This window comes from Fopius arisanus, unplaced genomic scaffold, assembly GCF_000806365.1.
Source record: "Fopius arisanus strain USDA-PBARC FA_bdor unplaced genomic scaffold, ASM80636v1 scaffold00270, whole genome shotgun sequence".
Classification (NCBI taxonomy): domain Eukaryota; kingdom Metazoa; phylum Arthropoda; class Insecta; order Hymenoptera; family Braconidae; genus Fopius; species Fopius arisanus.
The window spans coordinates 1,159-20,018 of NW_011888009.1; the positions used below are offsets into that span (position 1 = coordinate 1,159).

The window sequence follows — 18,860 nt, forward strand, 5'->3', positions numbered from 1 at the left end:
ATAATTAATATTCAATCGGAAAATAAACAGTAATTTATTAGCGGAAACAATCGATAATTATTGATAAAGTATCCACTCGCCAGTTTTCTGGATTATTCTGCATGAATTTTATTTCTTGTTTGAAATTACCAATAAGTCTTCCATTAATGTACACAAGCGTAATCACAGACTTGAGTCATTCTATTCATTAGTTCGGTATTGCGCTAAAGAGAACGTCTTGACATTTTTCCTCGAAATTACTCGGTTCTGGCATAATGAATAATTAACGGAAGGTTTCTGGTTGATTTAGTAAATTTATTTTCCACAATTTTCGAGGGAATGGCAGTAAATATTCTTCGCAATATTAATATCCGAATATATTTTATATCGGCAGTTTAATAACAGAACGCCACAAGAAGTGCCAATAATTTTCAATCGAACAAAAATTGAAGAATAACGAAAAACAATAAAAGAAACGACGGAATTAATTTTCTGTTTGTTTGTTGTTTTAAATGCGAGATTATACGGTTTTCTCAAACGAAGTTGATAACAGTATTATCTAGTTTTTCTGGGGACGTAGAACAGATGATAAATGGATCGATATTTAGGTGTCATCTGAAAAATAAAACGAACAGCAATTTTTTTTTCTCAATTTTAGTATGAAGGCCTATTATTATTATCGTTAGTGATGCTCCACTCGCGTAACAATTGAATATTACATTGTAATAATGTTTAAAAATACAAATTAATAAATTGTAAATATAAAAGTAAAGAATATCATCTCTTCAGCACGAACGAAGCATTTACGCTCAACTCTAATAACAACGGTTAAAAAATAAAGTTATTTATATCCGTTACAATACAAATGGGATGAAACTCGATTGATGAAATCTCAATTATTGCCATGAAGTAAAAAAGAGTAAAGTGGAAGAATCTAGTTTTACATAAAGATTTTTCGAACACCTGGAGGTTATTTTGCAATTTTTTGTTAGACTAGTCAGTTTAAAACAAAATGACAAATAGAATTTCTTCATGTTTCAATAAATGAACCGGTGAAATGTCTTCTGGAAGTTTTCCAGAATTGTTACTGGTTGTTATTAGAAAAATTGAATAACAAATAAATAAGAGTTCCGAATAGTCTTGAAATGCAATTGTAATTAATTGCAGTGCGCAGCAACGATTGCATTTTAATTCTCAGTATTGTGAATTCTTATGCATTTGAAAATCTAATCCTTCATCAAAATTTTGTATTCATTTTTACGATAGAAGAGAATTATGATTTCAATGCTGAAGATCAATGCATTTCAGCTATTATTTTCATTATTTTATAGACCGGATAAATTCCAGTTTCATTGAATATTTAAAACCTGAATTAGTATTTTTATTTTTTTGAAAATTTAGTTGATTGAATTAAAATCTCAGGAGTAATTTCCTAACAGTTAAGAAAAATATTCCGAAATACTTCGGTAGACAATAAAATTGTCTATCAAATAAATAATTTTAGAAACGCAAAATAATCAGCCAATCAGTTTGGTTCGCGTTCGTCTGTTAATTTGTTGTTACTTAATTATCAAAATTGTAACGATTGATTGTTTTTTCGATGCTCTTCCCACAGAGGAAGATATTTGAGCATTTCTCGTCTTTCTAGGTCTTCAGAATATTGACAAAATCTACGAAATTCTCGTAATTTATAAATGACCAGGAAGTCGATAGAATCAAGTACGAAATCACCACCTGACAAAACATTTTCAATTGTAAAAAGCTATAACATCAACAACAGCAAAATATTCTGAACTTCGATCCTCGCGAGAATTTCATCCCACGATATGAAACACATCCCACCCCTAATCATCTCCATCAACTTAATGAAATGGCGCACCTCTTGGAGAAACAAATCTTTATCAATTAAATTTTATCACTCATCCACACCCCTTAAACACAAGATTACAATACAGAGGCACTAAAAATATTGATTGAAAAAAAAAATGAAACATCTAAATAAAAAATAAACTCATAATTTACAACATGACTCAACAACGTTTTATCGTAGACAGGTCGTTTAAAGGCTCGCATGCCTTTAGCTCTTCACGTTTTATTTCATTTTTATTCGTCTGACCAGTGAGAAAAATTTTCACAGAGAAATAAATAAAATAATAAAGAACAAAATGGTAAGAAAATTGTAAAGTAAGATAGAGAGGGAAGGATTTTGTCGAGGTTGAGAGAAAGAGAGGATGAAGAAGAGGAGGTCGGAAGAAGAAGAAGTACCAGCCGATAATGAAACGGCGTGGCGAGACGCACAGGCTGATTATAGCGACGATATATCAATGTTTCAACGATATACCGGTTAATTAAATACTTCATTAATCCATTAATCAATGGGGCATAAAATAATTCGCATCGTGTTATCATCTTTACGACTTCAAACATTTCCTATTCGTTTTAGTTATCCATTTTGCTCTATTTTCTTCAATTTGCTCCGAGTGTTTTTTTTTTGTTTTTCATTCTTTCATTTTTTCTGTTCAGAATTTTTAGTTTGACCTGTTATTGGATTTTTCGTTTTTCATGATTCAGTAGGGATCGAGGGCAGCTAGCCCCAGTCTCGGTGGCTCGGCATAACTATGACGATAACGTCCAGGAGTTGGCAGAATCTCCATACTCTGTCTTGTCTCGCGATCCAGGTATTTCTCGTGCCTTGGAATGTCTTGATAGACTGGACGAATTCTCTGCTTCTCCCGTAAGTCACGGGAATGTCGATCTCGAGCCTCTCGAATCTGAAATAAAATGAGAAAATTCAGAGACTCATTGATACCTCGTAGTATTGAATCCAAAGATCATTTCCCTTGAGTTCTAGATCATTATCTCGGAATTTAACGGTTTCACATATTATTTTCCCGTGGGATGATGAAAACTGTTCTTTATAAAATGTGTAGGATACAGAATTTTATATTTATATTTATATTTTTATATTTATATTTATATTAATAGAGCCGCGCTTATTTTCAGATTCCTTCATTTTTAATCACGGAAATTTATTCGATTTCATCCCCACAAGTACTATCTATTGAACTTATTGTAATCTTTGGTTTGAATTTTATCTTATCACCTAGAAATATTTCTGAGCTCGAGTTTCATTTTCATTTCTATTAAATGTATCCTTTTGCACGATCATAGCGGCTGCATCATAAACTGCGGATTTTTTAATAAAAAATTCATACAGAAATTTTGTCAACAAAATTTCATATCTCACGTAATTCATGTTATTGTTCGATTGGTACTTCTTGCTACTTAATGATGAAGAAATAGATAAAAAAAATATCTTGACATTTTGCTTGATGATCGATAAATTTGAAAAGCATCGTAAAGACAATCGTATACATTTGTTTATTCATCATTTGAATGGGAATGATTTTATAGCCCACCTCTCTGTGATCAATCATATGTCTCTGCTCCCTGGGCTCTCTTCCACTGGATGAATTATCGTAGAAACTCCTAGGTCTAGGTCTAGACGTGACTTCAGGCTCAGCCGGACGATCCGATGAGTAATGTTGTCCTCTGACCCTCGGCCTATTTCTATAATCACTCCTCTCACGTTCTTTTTCACGTTCCAACTCAGGATGACTCCTTCGAATCATATGGTCATGGTGTACCGGAGTCGACGACGAATTGTTGGATATATGACGACTCGTGCGATCCTCGTGGATCAACCTGGATTGATCCACCCTGAAAATATAAAAATTATAAATCAGAAACAGCACATGATTATGACGTAATAGAGTAATTGAGTAAATTGCTGTGAACAAAATACTTCAATCAATCAATAAAATTTCAACTATTCCATTGATACAATCCACTGTTTACATTAAACATTGAATTGGATAAATTAATCGGTATGAAATAACGACACTGTATTGGTAGAGACAAGAAACCATAAATAAGTCACTGGCCAAAGGCAATAATTTCACTCGCACCAGACTCCCTTTCTACATCGGACTCAAGATACAACTTTCTGATCTAGCTACCGCAGATTTCCATCGTAGACAGGTCCAACTATGGATTTTAATGGGTGGAATGATTTATCACCGGTTTGCTACGGCATTTCTAAAAACCGATCAGAGGAATTTACACTTTATTGATGAAAATCATTGCCATGACGTATAATCCCAGTAACAAGTGTGCTGTATGTTTTTCAATAAAATGTTGAGGGTAGTAAATGAAAATTCGGTGAAACCAGTTATGCAAAGAAAATACTCGATGAATGCATTATCTTGTTTTACGCTTTCAAACCAGAATATATTTTTGTTTGCTTTCATCATAGTTTACGACTTTTCTTATGAAGAAAGACTCGAACTGAATAAAAATAGTTTTTACAACTCAAAGTTAGATAAAACATAGAGTGTCTCATTTATGTACGTCACTCATTACAAAAGCGATTCCATAATCACTAGATTACGTAGTAGATAACGCTCGTCGAATTTCATTCATGATGAGACCATTCACCAATTTATTGTAAATAAGAAATATTTAGCTCTCAATTTATAAAATTATTTGTAAAACTAGTCGTTACAGTTTCAAATAGTTTTTTTCAATACGTAAATAAATAATAATAAGTTTTTTTTAATTCCATCGTTTCATAAGATTATTTTGAGATTTGTGAGACCAAAAAGCCAAAGACTTTTTGTAATTTATAAAATTCAGTTTAAAAAATATTTTAATGACTTCTGAGATTGATATTTATTGAGTCAAAATAAATCCATTTTTCAAGAATGACTCGGTAATCATTTCAGCAATAAATTGTTTAATAAAAAAACTGTCAAGGCGTTTTTTTCGTAGCTCAGACAATGTTTAACAAATCTTTTAATGATTTATTTCCACATAACTCTCCGCTGAGATAATCGACCAATAACTCATGAATTATGAAGTCTCGAATCGTTTAACAGTTATCGATATATACAATCATTTTACTGTTGGAAATCCTTTTATCGGTTTTCATTGTCATAATTTTTATCCTGTTTATACTTCATCAGCTATTCCAGAATTATTCATGACCCCTTGCGAGGCTTTTCAAGCCTCCAAGGACATGAACGGAATAAATATCTGCATTCCGTAATTATTATATCATAATGCTCAAAAAATTGAAGAGTTAACTTATAATTCTGTCGACATGCACTTGGGCACTGCCATTGTCATTACTCTCACTGTGCAACGGGTTTTCGTGTCTTTTTTTTTTTATGCTGGGGTTCTTTACACCGGTGATCACTCGAGGTAATCCACGAACTGGGAAATTAAAGTCTCATCATAATTATCAAAGGCACAAGGTGAATGAGCATAGATCCCTGTGGCGGAATAGGAAATTGGGGGAATCACAAAAATTTCCCGTTTTTCTGGCATTGAAGAAATTGATTTTCAAACTGGAACTAATTATTAATGCAATAATCATCAGTTGTTGTCACTGATTTTTTAGATTATTCAAAAAGTTATTTCAAAATGTTTTTGTCATTTGAAATTATGTAATTATCTGAAGAAATTTTTTATACATGACGACAAAGTTAAAATCGTTGATCTCAAAGCAAAACAGATTCATCTTGTGCTAGTACTTAGCAAGTGAATTATTACATACATACATCAGCGGAGGAAATAGTTAACGCTAATAATGCGCAGTCATTTGCAATTTACTATTCATTAATAAACGATAATTGCATACCTGTGCTTTTACATAATAACGCATTGCTCATTCATTTTCTGTGTTTTTACTGCAATTTAACAGCTAATTAAATCATGTAATTATTTTTCTGTCAATATTTGTTTCATAACAGAGAATTAAACTAAATAAATGGCTCCATTATCACGCATCGCAACAACACCTGAGATTTATTTTTCCATAGAATCAAATAATGTAAATTAATTCTATCGTAAAATCGGAGATTCAAATTTTGTCCCAGAACTTGAAGAAATTTCTACCAACTGAAGATTTTCACGGATTTATTCTAAAACTTTCAATTATCAAGGTGTCATGCAGCAGATAAACTTGTTCCACTGAGTTTCATAAATTCCTTAATGAATTATTCATAATTTCACAGCTCCAATAACAGCGCCAGCCGATGCGAATAATTTCCCTTTATTGAGAATTAACGAGGGATCAATGAATACCAATTACTGTCTCGCGATTTCAATTCACCCAATGCCTATTTTCTATTTATTTTCAACTGACGAGCGTAAAATTTCGATACACTCCCCTTTAATACGCGATTCCTTATCGGACGATTTGAAAACTCGTTGAATAATAGATTGTAAGCCCACCTGTGCATTCCGTGGTTATCGTTTTGATCTCTGGGCCTTGTAATTATACCTCGGGAGATGTTCTCCCTCTCCATGGCCTTGAACATCTCCTTGGCATCTTGGAATCTCTCCCGGGGGCTTGTCACTTCGAGTGGATCAACTTTGGGTTGGTACTGAGGACTTGGAGACCGTTGACGGTGTTCTGGAGCCCTTCGGGCACGATTGTGAGAATTCGGAGAAACTCCTCGTGTCAAACCCACTGGACGCTCTGGACTCCTTGGAAGACGCGGTAACACGACATTTGTTGTTTCCTGGAGGTACTCGGCATCCTCCGGAGCATTTCCCCAGTCTTCATCTGGAATTTTATTTTATATTTTTATTAAACCACTGTAATGGTCACAAAAAATAATAACAAAAAAGAGGAAAAATAGGTACAGTGTGAGAAATTGAAATATCTTGGATATATATATTGGATATATTGGAATATATTGGAATAGATTGGAATATATTGGCTATTGAAATAATTGAAAAATTTTTAAAAGATCTTTTTAAAAGATTTTTAAAAGATTTTTTCAAGACGAAGACATTTTTTCAATTTCATTATGAATCAATGGCATTAGTTTTTTTAATTACATAATTGAGCTTATGACTCCTTTCTTCAGCAATAGGATCCACAACCCTGAACGGGTTCCATGGACTCGCCCACATCCATACATGAACATAAAATTCACGAAACATGTACTGACTATTACGCGCTGGGATCATCCGTATAAATAAAATTGTACATCTCCACGTGGGCCGTGGTACGTGACATCACGCCATTTTGTCATTGACACTTCTTCGGGGCAATAATTATTATTGACGAAAGTATGTACCGTTAGGAGGAAAGGAATGTAATAAAAAACTTATGAAAAATTCATTGAGCTATTAAAAATTGGAGTATGAATATTAAAAATATATCTTTCACTGAAGGTAAAAAATAATTTATGGTTTGAGGATTGAAGAGATTAAAACATTAACAGAAATTTTGACAGCATTAAAATTCGGTCATGAATAAAGGAACACGTTTAATTAATTCAAAGTACATGTTTATGACTACTCCGTAAAGAATATAATAAATGACGATGTGAGTACTAATTCATGATTATTGGAAGGAATTAATTAATTGAAATCTCATTAGAGAGTGAGGATTTTTTCTATTAAATAGTGCTGTACCTTGTAGATAGATTTGAAATCGAATTGATGACCTAACGGATCATGAAAAATGGAGGTATTTATGGAGATTTATTTTAATTTGCATGTGCAATCAGATTTTTAATAGTACGGAAAATCAGACACCTAAATAAAACGTGAAGCAATAGAAAATAAAAATCTATATCTCATAAACAAATGGAACAAATGTCATTTTGCAAGAATTATCTTCTCTATTAAAGGGCAATCTTTTCTTTTTGCTCGGTGCAATCCGCTAATCGTCGAACAGATAGCTTAATCGAATTAAACTGTAGCTGTAGTTTGTTGAGAGCAAAACTTATTGAATAATTTGAGTGGTGGAAAAAGCCGAAGATTTAACATTTAAAATAATCGCGGGCCACAATCGCCACCAATTAGCATTTAATTATCTTCATTGAATAGTCCAACAAGAATTAGCATAGATACAGGCTCGGGGCTCATGATTTCATGGAATTAAAGAGCGAATCTTCTTTTGAATTTCATTATTTCATTATTTCTCAAGGAGTCATTGCTGGTATCTTCTCATTCTGTATGCTTTTTCCTGCGAATTTCAGTACATTAAAGAAGAATACCACTAAGTGAAGACACCGAGAATTTAAAATGGCATTGAGCACAATCACAATCAATTGGCATTTACTTCTCTCGTTATTGAACAACTACGAATTCATGTCGACACAATCTCCAGACGCCGAAAAAAAGAGGAGAAAAATAAAGAAGACCCCGAAGGTAGATCTCCACTGCTGATCAAAGATAATGTAAAATGGGCACTCATGTAGGGAATATTGCTGATGCAAGGAGGCCACGAGGTTTCCTGCAAATACCATTCTCCCTCTCCCATACAATGAAAAAGATTGAAAAAATCCTAAAATTGTTGTACCGAATGGGAGAGATCCGGTGATTGGTGAAAAGGCCTCGACAATTTAAAAATTCAATCTCATGGTGTTTGAATGGTTTTTGTTGGTGAGGGTCGAGGGCATCTTCAAAACAACTGGAATACTTTTGAATTGTATGGAATCGGATGGAGGCATGGAGTTTGCTGGAGGATAGGACTGCCTGAGGCTGTGGGCCGAGAATGCGGAACCTTCTCACGGAGATGCCGGTGAAGTTGAACATGTTGATTCACACACGAATTTACGATGCCTACCTGTTGAAGAGAAGAGAAATAAGGAGTCGAGATATATGTGTGACATCGACACCATGGATAAACATTACCAGTGGTTCTTCAACATTGCGGTTGTGTTCCATTAACTATTGGTTTTGAAAAGTAGATTCACTCGACAATCAATTCGTCTGTCAATCCACGAAATTCTAATAGTGGAACTATGCGAAAAAAATCATTAAAAACGACAAAGTAAATGGCTTTTTGTTTTATCATTATTTGGTGACTCACGGAATTTTTCCTAAATGTCCCGAGGAAATTTCCAAATTTAAAAAAAGGAGAAAAATAGTCACGAGAGTATGGAAATTGTGGTGGGTCATAGGATAATTATAAAATTCAAAAATCGTATTTTTGGGAGCATCGATTTGATAATGATATTTTCGTTAATTAATTCATAATGATAAAGATGTCAAACTGTAATGTAAACGGAAGGTAGAAATTACATTATCCGTTTTAAATTGAACTCGATGCCACTCTTCTTAACATTACCGCATACAAAATGACTTTTACCCCAAATAAATTCAGCGAGAAAGTGGTGAAATGATGCAGTACCACATCGTAATTACCTAATACCATCCGATATTTATGGAACAATCTCGAAAAGGACTGGGAATATATTTGCTACAAGAAAATGCAAATTTATTCACCTTCCACGTAAAAATTCTGACATTTGTCTTGATATCACTTATTCCTGAAATTACATCACTAAGAAAGTTGTCTTGAGCATCATCTCCGATGAAATTTGAACAGAGATCAAATTTCTTCGCCTCAATCCTGATAATTAATTAAAAGGTCTACTCAATAATTGTCGTTATAATTGTCCCTAATTTCTGTCCAATAATTTTATAAACTTTCTCTTGAATGGTCGGATTTCCAGTCTGGCAAATATCCCTAACGAACTCTGGAGATTTTCACTGCCTTTCTTTTTCGATAATCGATAATCTTTTACAATGCTTTTACGTTTAATGAACGCTCCAGCACGTTCATTCTTTTTTCCCTGGACGAATTGACTGAGGCGATTGTCTTAAAAAAATTGATGCGAGAATTTTTCTTTCCAATGATCTCCAATATTTTGTCATCAACCTCTATAAAAATTGCCATCTAGAAAGATTGCTCCCTGAATGGATTCCTTTAGATTGAACTGACCTATCTAAAGTCATTACGCAACGATGGAACATTATCCAACAATGTCGGTAACGATTAAAAATCAAATTTCCGGGTGTTCAGCATCCTGACATTTATCGGTCGATGTCCCATCGTGAGGATGAGAGAATCGAGCTAATACCAGAGATTGCTGCAGTCGTGAAAGGGTGACACAACAACTTTCAGTCGAGTTTTTGGAAAATATCTTGGGAGACGATTCAAAAGAGAGAGTAAAGTTCAATGGAATCCTGGTGAGGTCCTGATACACTCCTCTGCATCCAAAGATATTTATATTCAGGAGTTATTGCCCATATTTTCTCATTTATCAAATTTGTTTTACAAATTTCTGAAATACTTTTGATGAAATTGACGTGAAAAAAGGACCGTTCTTAAGTTTTAATATCATCTAATATAATTTCTAAAGTTTCATTACAATTTTTCTATGTTCTCAATAAACTTTTACAAAAATAATGAAAATTTTACCGAAAATTTAGAGAAATTAAACGCATGACTGAAAATTTGGGGGTCACTGCCCAACGATAAAATCAAAAAATGATACATTTTTTTGGTGGCGGTCTTCGTGCGAATATTGAAGCATAACTCGGTGTGGTGTATTGTAATGAGAATATGTATTTATTGGCGAGGTGTGTTTACATTGGTTGAACTAATTAGACTAGCTATTACTCGAATTATTATTACTCAAATTGTTGTGTATGAATGTTGCAGATAGACTTGATATGATCTCTTTTATTGGAGAGCGTGCGGCTTTATATGCCCTCGTTAATTAAAGGTGCTAGTTGTCCTGAAATTTCGTGAGGGACAAGGGCGAAGCCATATTTATCTCGATTTCTCACTCGGATAATATTCGAGACGTTACGTAAGTCCCTACAAATCATCATAAGTCCAATAGAATTGGGAAATTCCAGTTGCATAAGTCAGTCCGCAAATGACCAGTACTTTGCATCTAAAATTACTTTTCGTCCCGTGTAAATTAGAAAATAAAAGCATTCAACTTGGGAAAATGCGCCGAAAGGGAAAAAGTGGATATGTATTTATCGCAGTAAATATTCAACTTCCTCTGAATAAATTGTACAGATCAATGATTTTGAAGTGGTTTCCTTCAGCTTCTTTTTGCATTCAGGTTAATTCCATTTAATCTGAATTTTACTTTTCATAATTTTACGTTATGACTCAGACTTTCCAGTGAATCATTTTTTTTTTAAGGGGCACAAATGAGTTTCGACCGGCGTAGCAAAATTTACATAACAATTCTTTAGGCACTTTTCACCCGACTGTATAAAAAATTTCGTGCAAAAGGAATTTTTAAGTGAAGTTCACTCATTTAATGATTACCACCGGATTCCTCGGTGTTGTTAACTTTAAAACGATTTGGCGAGTCAAGGAGATTAACAGTACAGTTTTATGCAAAACAGGAGAACCACAGAGACTCGGCGTGAACGAAAGAGTTAGAAGAATTCCGTGTTTAAGTAGCAGAAATATCTAAACAGAATTTTAATTTTTCATTTCATGAATAGCTCTCTGTAGGAGCCGCCATTCTAATCAATTCACATATCTAATCAATAATCAGATTATCCCAATGATAATTAATTGACCAACAAATCACCCAACATTCCTCAATGATAGAAAATTTCCGCTGATCTTCAAAGGAAACTTCTCAATATTTACTTTTGAAAAACATTCATGATTTATTCATAATCGTAATTATCAATTAATTATATTTTTCTTAAATAATTTAGAAAAAATTCAGGGAAATTTTTGCCCCGTTATGACATTTTGGAAATCATTAAAGAATTACAAAATGCAAATACCGTATATTTTTTCGCGTCAATCTGATAAAAAAATTTATCGGAAAACTCAAAAAAAAAAAAAAAAAAAAGTTTTAATTAAAAGGGAATGGAACTCCCGGGAGTCCATCGCAAAATAGTTGAATGATTATCCTGATCTGAAATAATCAGGAAGTTGATTTCAATTCCCATTCGCCGATCGATGATGGACATCACCGCAATATCACTCTACCTAGCCTTCAATACCCAAGAATTGATATACACGCATTAATCCCCAACCGGGTTACACACAATCGTGAGTTTCCTTGACTTTCGAATGAGGTAATCCTCATCATCAGGTTATCAGGATGAAGAGTCCAAGGTAATTCCAACCACTGACTACCAAAAACCTTCCCCCAATCACGAAGTGGGGCTCTAATCAGTAGACGTGTCATTAACGAAAGGTGAAAGAGAAAAATAAATGTGGAACGAATGAAGACTAAAAGTAAAGTAGTAATCTCAGCGTTACCAAACTCTCACGATAACTCCAGACAGAAAAAAAAAACTGGGAGCGGAAGTTACGCAAATATATTGTAGAACTGTTGATAAAGTATGCCATGTGCCTGTGATGCCCGCATATCCAAAGTAGGCAAAAGGCTTGAGCATTAAAGTGACTTTACGAGGACACACCGAAGCCATACACACAAAATACAAAAGCAACAATCATATACACACAGATAAAAGGTATGAAGGTGCGTGCTACCTGTCGCCTGCTACGACGTCCTAACGGTAAAATCAACCTGGGGTATACACCTTCCAACGCAACAGGTGCCCAATGCTCTCAGTTCATTCTCCATCCTACTCACTTCAATGTTTGGATCCACCTCACTGACTTTTGCCAGGATAAAACTCCACACTGCCTTTACTTCAACGCATTCCACTTCCCTCATCATTAATTCCAGTACACACCGTCTACCTCACTCCTACCTCTTCACCATTTTTATCATTATTTTTTTCTTGTTTCATCTGTTCTTGGTTTGTTTCTTATGCTTCATTTTTATTTTTTTAACACTTCACTTATCGTTACTTTTTCGTTTTTCACCTCATGTGGGTCAGTGGCCCATTAAAATCGCGTGACCGCAATGACGGTGAGATCGACGGACTCTCAGTTATGATTTATGCCGGTGAATTAAATCATGATGTTTTATTGAGAATTCGTTTTTTTTTATTTTGCATGCACTCAGTGGTCATCAGGTACCACCAAATGAGTCTATTCTACTTGGGAATCGGTCAGATGTTGGATATTACAGCTAATATGAATAAACAAATAGACATACCTATTACTCTAGATATAAACAACTTGTCGCTAAAATCTTTGGAATTATTTCTTAATTACCATCAGAGTGAAAAAATTGTTTAAATTGTTTTTCATCCAATTTACGCTTCTCTCGACTGGAAAATGCAAAAAGATGAAAGTCCCTGATTTTTAATTGCCCGTTACAAGTGAAAGATTGCAAAAAATTAAATAGTCATTAAAAATTGATTGATTACTCGTAAAAATTGGTGTTAATAGTTCAACTTGGTAATGAGCTGTAAACATTTGTTGTGGCATGTTTATGTTTAATGACATGTCAATCATTTTATATTGTGGCGGAACAATTTCTTGAAAAGATAAAACTACGTGAAAATCGAGTAAATGGAATAGATTTTGTTGATGTTTTTTTATATGGTACTACTACGATCTATCATATTGTTGGAGTAATGAGTCATGAAATCATGATGGGTTGAATTAATAATCAACCTAATTTTCTCTTCGCCAAAGGCCGTGAAAACGCTTAACATTTTCTTTCCATTCTTCAGGCGTTTCTTTGCTTTGGGATTACGACTAATTGCGTAAGTTGTCCTCTATGAAACACTCGGTTGCACCTGCAGAACACTCTTCTGTTATTGTGTTGTTGGGCGATACGTTAATTTATTTATATACATTGTATTGTCAAGGAAGTTTTCGAGGTGGAACTGTAAATGTCTGCGGACACTCCAACCTCATATCTTCAGGATGAGGATTAAAATAATTATTTTATCCTCGGTTTAAAAATCATTTGACCTTTTTCCTTTGGTTTGACATCCTGAAGCACTTGACTGGTAGAAGAAAATATAAAATTTCATGGACAGTTGACTGCTAATTTTCAGGACAGTAACACCAGACGCGACGTGGCGGAAAAAAAATATGAAAATTCAGTTTTTTAACTTTGCAAAAATGTCTTCTGCAAAAAAGGCTTTTGATATTTTCTCATAACTCAATCGTTCATTTTACATTCAATACGGAGAATCAACTCTTTTTGTTTTACTAGTGGTTGACGACGACGAAATGATAAACAAATAGATGGAAAATCACTTGACACGTCTTCGCGTTCTTGGAATTGTCGTAAGTCATTCTCTTTACCAAAAATCAAACATATGATTCGAACTGGGTTAACGGGACAAGTTTTCTATACCCCGGAAGGCCACCATCCGATCACCTATGTACGTTTTTATCTCGACTTTATGTTCTGTCACACCACGAGTGAATGTAAATAAAAAAAAAATACATTTTCAATGTGTGTGATACCGGTATGCGTAAAAGCGCACACCTGTTCAGCAAGTAGAAAGTGTCCAAATTCCTTATTCGGTAGAGACTCAATGTGTAATCTCAGTGACAGTCTCTCATCATTTCTTTCTTTTCACGTATAAAATGTTATTTGATTTTTTTTGTACGCTATTGCACGATCACTGGTTAATTTCACACGGCACTCTGACGAGGTAAAAAATTATGATACAGATTTTATTCGAGTTTCTTATTTCTTTGAATTCTCGAGACCACTTTCGAATTTAATGAAAACATTTGGGCTGTGATGGGAAAATAGTGATCGATAAGTAAAATTATCTGGAGAATCTGATTTTTTTTAGTGAATAAAACATTCAAAATGTTTAAATATTTTCAGTTCCAAAATTCGGTATTATAATGTTAAAAATAGGAAATTCGAAAAAAACCATGCGAATTTTAAAAATAAGTAATAAATAAGGATCTTTGAAATTTGGTTAACGTTTCTTAAAAAATAACGATTAGAAGACAGAAATCACATTAATAATCTCAAAATTAAGATGTGACAGACATTTTTTATTAATTTTCAAAGTATGCTCATTTTTTCTCATAAAAAATTGCACAGCCAAATAATTGCAGGGACATTTTCTACAAACACCCATTTTCACAACGAAACGTTCAATGTATTCCCCTAATCCGCTAAAAATATTCCTCAAATAATCGATACATATTTGTTGAATAATATCGATTCTACATGCACCGCAACAACAATTGTCGATGAAATTGGAGAATATAAAAAACCGAATAATTCCTTATTTAGCCCCCAAACAATTGCCTTGAGAAATGATTGTTCCTCGCAATTACGCGCCTTCTTTGTACCACCAATTTGAAAAATTACAAAGAAAACTCGTAAAAAGAAAAAAAAATTTCCACATCTTGTGCCGACATTTTGTGCCGGCGATATTTCCAGCAATAATCAGCGGTCAATTTCCATCTATTTCCCGGTCTCGAGGATTTATCCCCCGATGCCTTTCACGCAACAGACATTTAACCGACTCCGCGGTATTATCCAACAGAAAGATGAGCGAACTTTTATAATCCATCCTCTCCGTAACTCACCGCTAATCCACCAGAGAAGGCAGCATGAATGAGAAATAATAATAATAAAAATTCCGTAAGATTTTTATTTAGACAAGTGTTTGTCGAAGAAAAAGAGTGACTGCGTGGGAGGAGTTTACTCACCCGAGGAGGTGTCCCTGGATGGTCGAGAAGGTCGTGGACCAAGTGGATGATGTGACTGATAAGGAGGTGGTGTTGCTGCACTATCAGAGCCGATACCGCTGCTCGCTGCACTTCGTGTACCGCCTCTGTCAATTGCTGTATTGCCACCCACGATTGTTTGATTCAAACACCGACGAAATTCAATACCCGCTAAATTGCCGCGATGTCGGTGAACTGTGTCGTAGTCCCGGGGGGGCAGGAGAATGGGCCCTACGTCGTTGTCACCTGCGTTACCTCGACCTAAAACATTCGACAATTCGACGTTAAATTAAATAAAATGTTAAATTAACGAGCCCCGTCTTTACAAATGTCTCATTTGGTTAAATAATAAATTTATCAGTAATAAACACTTTCAAATTTTTATCAGTAATTGCACCTCCAAATTTTTCTTCTTTTCTTTCTTTAAAATATTTTAAAATATTTTTATCGGATGGATAAATTATAAAGAACATGTCATTGGCTTCTGGATGGATGTCGCGTTTTGTTTCAGCATTTTGCCGACGTTTCGCAAACATTGCAGTCTCCATCTTCGGGGCTATTAGCTTTCAGTCTTTAATCCGTCTTTTTAATGACTTTAAATTTATAAATTAATTCATTGTCTCTCGCACCATTTTTGGATTGTTATTATTTTGAATTCAAGTGGAAGGAGTTTATCGCCAACAATTTGACTGGCGGCAAATGGTTGGTGTGAAAAAAAAAATTTGTAACATGCAAATGGATCAGTACTTAAGCCGGAGCTGTAACGATTATTTTTTACAAACTGAAGAACTAATCCCTTCGCAATGTTTCCGACAATTTTATGCACTACAATATAAAACATGACTGCATGAGGATTGGAAAAAGTCGAAAATACTCCAATCAAATAATAAAACCATGGTTCAACGATTCCAGAAATATTGTAGATTTATCTCCAAGATTTTACAGCAATGATTTGCTTCAGAGAAGAATCTAGGTAGTAAAAAACTTAAATTATAGTCTATAAAACCTGCCATTTTATCTTCAGCAATTTATTTAAAACGTTGCACAAAAATCTTGGTGAAAAAAAAAGGCTTAATCACCCTTTATGTTTCCACAATTTTTTTCACCTTATTGTTTTTTGCTTTTCGATGCACAAGGCCGACTTTTGTTCCACAATTTGACTTTAATATGAAAAAGAGTTGAAATATGTGGGACAGTATAACGGACTTTCCCCCAGTAAATATAAAATGCAATTGGACCAGGACAAACCTAGTTTAGCCCGCAATTCAGCAGCGAGTGACTCGTATATAGTTGCAGTTTGTGGAGGTATGTGTCTGTGTTCACCACTACCTTCTGATGATTCAGATTCACGTGTACTCCTACCATCGCTACCCAAATTACTACGTACTCTGGTGTCTGTACCATTGACCTTCGTCGAATTGTCCGAGTGTGATGCAAGAGCTTTTAATTGACCACCCAGAAGTTCCGCCGTTTCCACTGAATCACATCTGCAATCAGAGCGCAAAATTTGTTAAAAATTAAACCAAAGTCATCCTTGAAATTCATTCCACAAAAAAATAATTGCACCAAAAAAAAAGAAAAGAAAAAAATTCGCAAAGAAAGTACCACTCCAGATTTTACAACACTTCGCAAAACTTTTGGCGAAATTCATCCAGACCTTTTTCGAAGATTTTTATCGGCTATAAAAAATCGTTTCCTCATATTTCCCCCAGACACAACTGTTCAGCATAAACCCGAATAATTATACCTGAATTTCTACGCAATCGTTTATTTACCAGAATAAAAAGGGGTATTCATTCGAGAATATAGCGGCAGTGCGTTATTTGACTGAGACCTTCACCTTTTCCTTCATGATAATTTACATGACATAAACCTGATAAACTCCATAAAAGTCCTCAAATCTCTCCATCCTCTCACTACAATATAACCCAACAAAAACATATGGTCATGTTATGGTCATGTGCTCATAAATAATTCACACCTTCAAGTCCTTAAGCACCTGAATAAGACGATAAAATGCGAATGACTCGATTCTCTCGCAACAAGAGGCGCAATTTCCTCATTTTCAAAGCAACCAGTCTCTGTACAATGGTTTCCTAGGAGCAACCAAACCATAATAATCCATATATAGAATCCTTCAAAGTAATACAAGCTGTATTGGCCAGATCCATTAACTGCCAAGTGGTAGCACAACAAAGTGTGAGAAAATTGTTCATAGTGATACTGTGTACATGTTGCTGAGCAATGGGCCCCGTGAGTACACAAGTACACAGCCATATCCATTATTTTTATTCTCTCCCCCACTATCGATCCCTTGTTACTCAAATTATGAAAATCACATGGATATGCTCTGGGCATCAGCAGCATCATGCTCCTGGTACCGTTACAATCGTGCAAAATCGTTAATTAAGGAGATAGGCGAGGTCATGTAAACGGACGACCCCAAACAAGAGAGAAAGATCTTACCATCAACTGGTTGGCCTTGTTGTATCACGAATTACTGCACGCATGTGGGAAGAATTAAAAAATACTCTCACACTCGATACCCAGGGGCTTCCATTGTCCCCATCGGTCTATTAGCTATTTTGGCTTCATAATCATCACCACTGAGAACTAAATTTTAGTTTCTGAAATTCATCCAGACTTCAACTCTCAACGAAAAGACCTTACAATTTTTAGAAACACTAGCATTTGACATGCTCTAATCGTCATATGGTAGCACATGCTAAAAATAATTTTCCGATAAATAAAATCTGTAACAATATAGTCAATATAGTCTTCAGGTTTACCTTTTCATACTAGCATGATGTCAATACTATTTTACTGTTGTGGAAAAAATTTTATTACAAGTGTTTAATATTTTTTAAAACATTTTTTTAATTTATTTACTCCCTTTATATTAATTTTTACCAATTATGCATATTTTGTTGAAATTTAAAATAAAGACAATATAGTTTTATATATATTGTAATTATTTGAAACATAATTTTCACAAGGTGAGCTATGAGGTAGAAATTGTGACACTTTTCATAATATCTGGATTTTTTTCACAGGGAACCGGTGATGTCTTTCAGAATTTTTTTTTACTCATTTTTCTGATCGAAGGATTGAAAGGGCATTATTTCATTGACCTTTAATTACTTCCCCTTTAATTACAACTAATTCCTTTTTAATTTTAATCCCAATTGAGAAATTTCTTTGACTATCTCAACTGAAAATTCTGTAAATCATGGAATACAATAAATAGATCCATTAAATTTATTTCACACCATCTCAGATGCTGCAATTATTTCAACAATTGTTCCTCAGTTATACTTCAATTTTTTTCATGGTCTTTCCACGGTTTGTTTTTTCCATTCATAAATAGTCTCGCTCCAACAATTAGCCCCAATTACAGAAATTCCTGGATAAACTCAGACATAACATTTAATTCTTCATCATCTTTTTT

General features: G+C 34.3%; 1 protein-coding gene across 3 annotated transcripts in view; it reads right to left on the reverse strand.

Moving 5' to 3' along the window:
• Window positions 1-1,620: 1,620 nt before the first annotated feature.
• LOC105272760 (uncharacterized) overlaps window positions 1,621-18,860 on the reverse strand; it is a 30,548-nt gene continuing 13,308 nt past the window's right edge. For all 3 annotated transcript variants that reach the window (XM_011314988.1, XM_011314987.1, XM_011314986.1), the window contains 5 exons: window positions 16,661-16,899; window positions 15,395-15,673; window positions 6,277-6,610; window positions 3,399-3,699; window positions 1,621-2,750 (listed from right to left, as the gene is read on the reverse strand). In XM_011314988.1, the coding sequence (XP_011313290.1) occupies window positions 2,547-2,750; window positions 3,399-3,699; window positions 6,277-6,610; window positions 15,395-15,673; window positions 16,661-16,899 (1,357 nt within the window). In that variant the 3' untranslated portion in view covers window positions 1,621-2,546. The remainder of the gene's footprint in view (window positions 2,751-3,398; window positions 3,700-6,276; window positions 6,611-15,394; window positions 15,674-16,660; window positions 16,900-18,860) is intronic.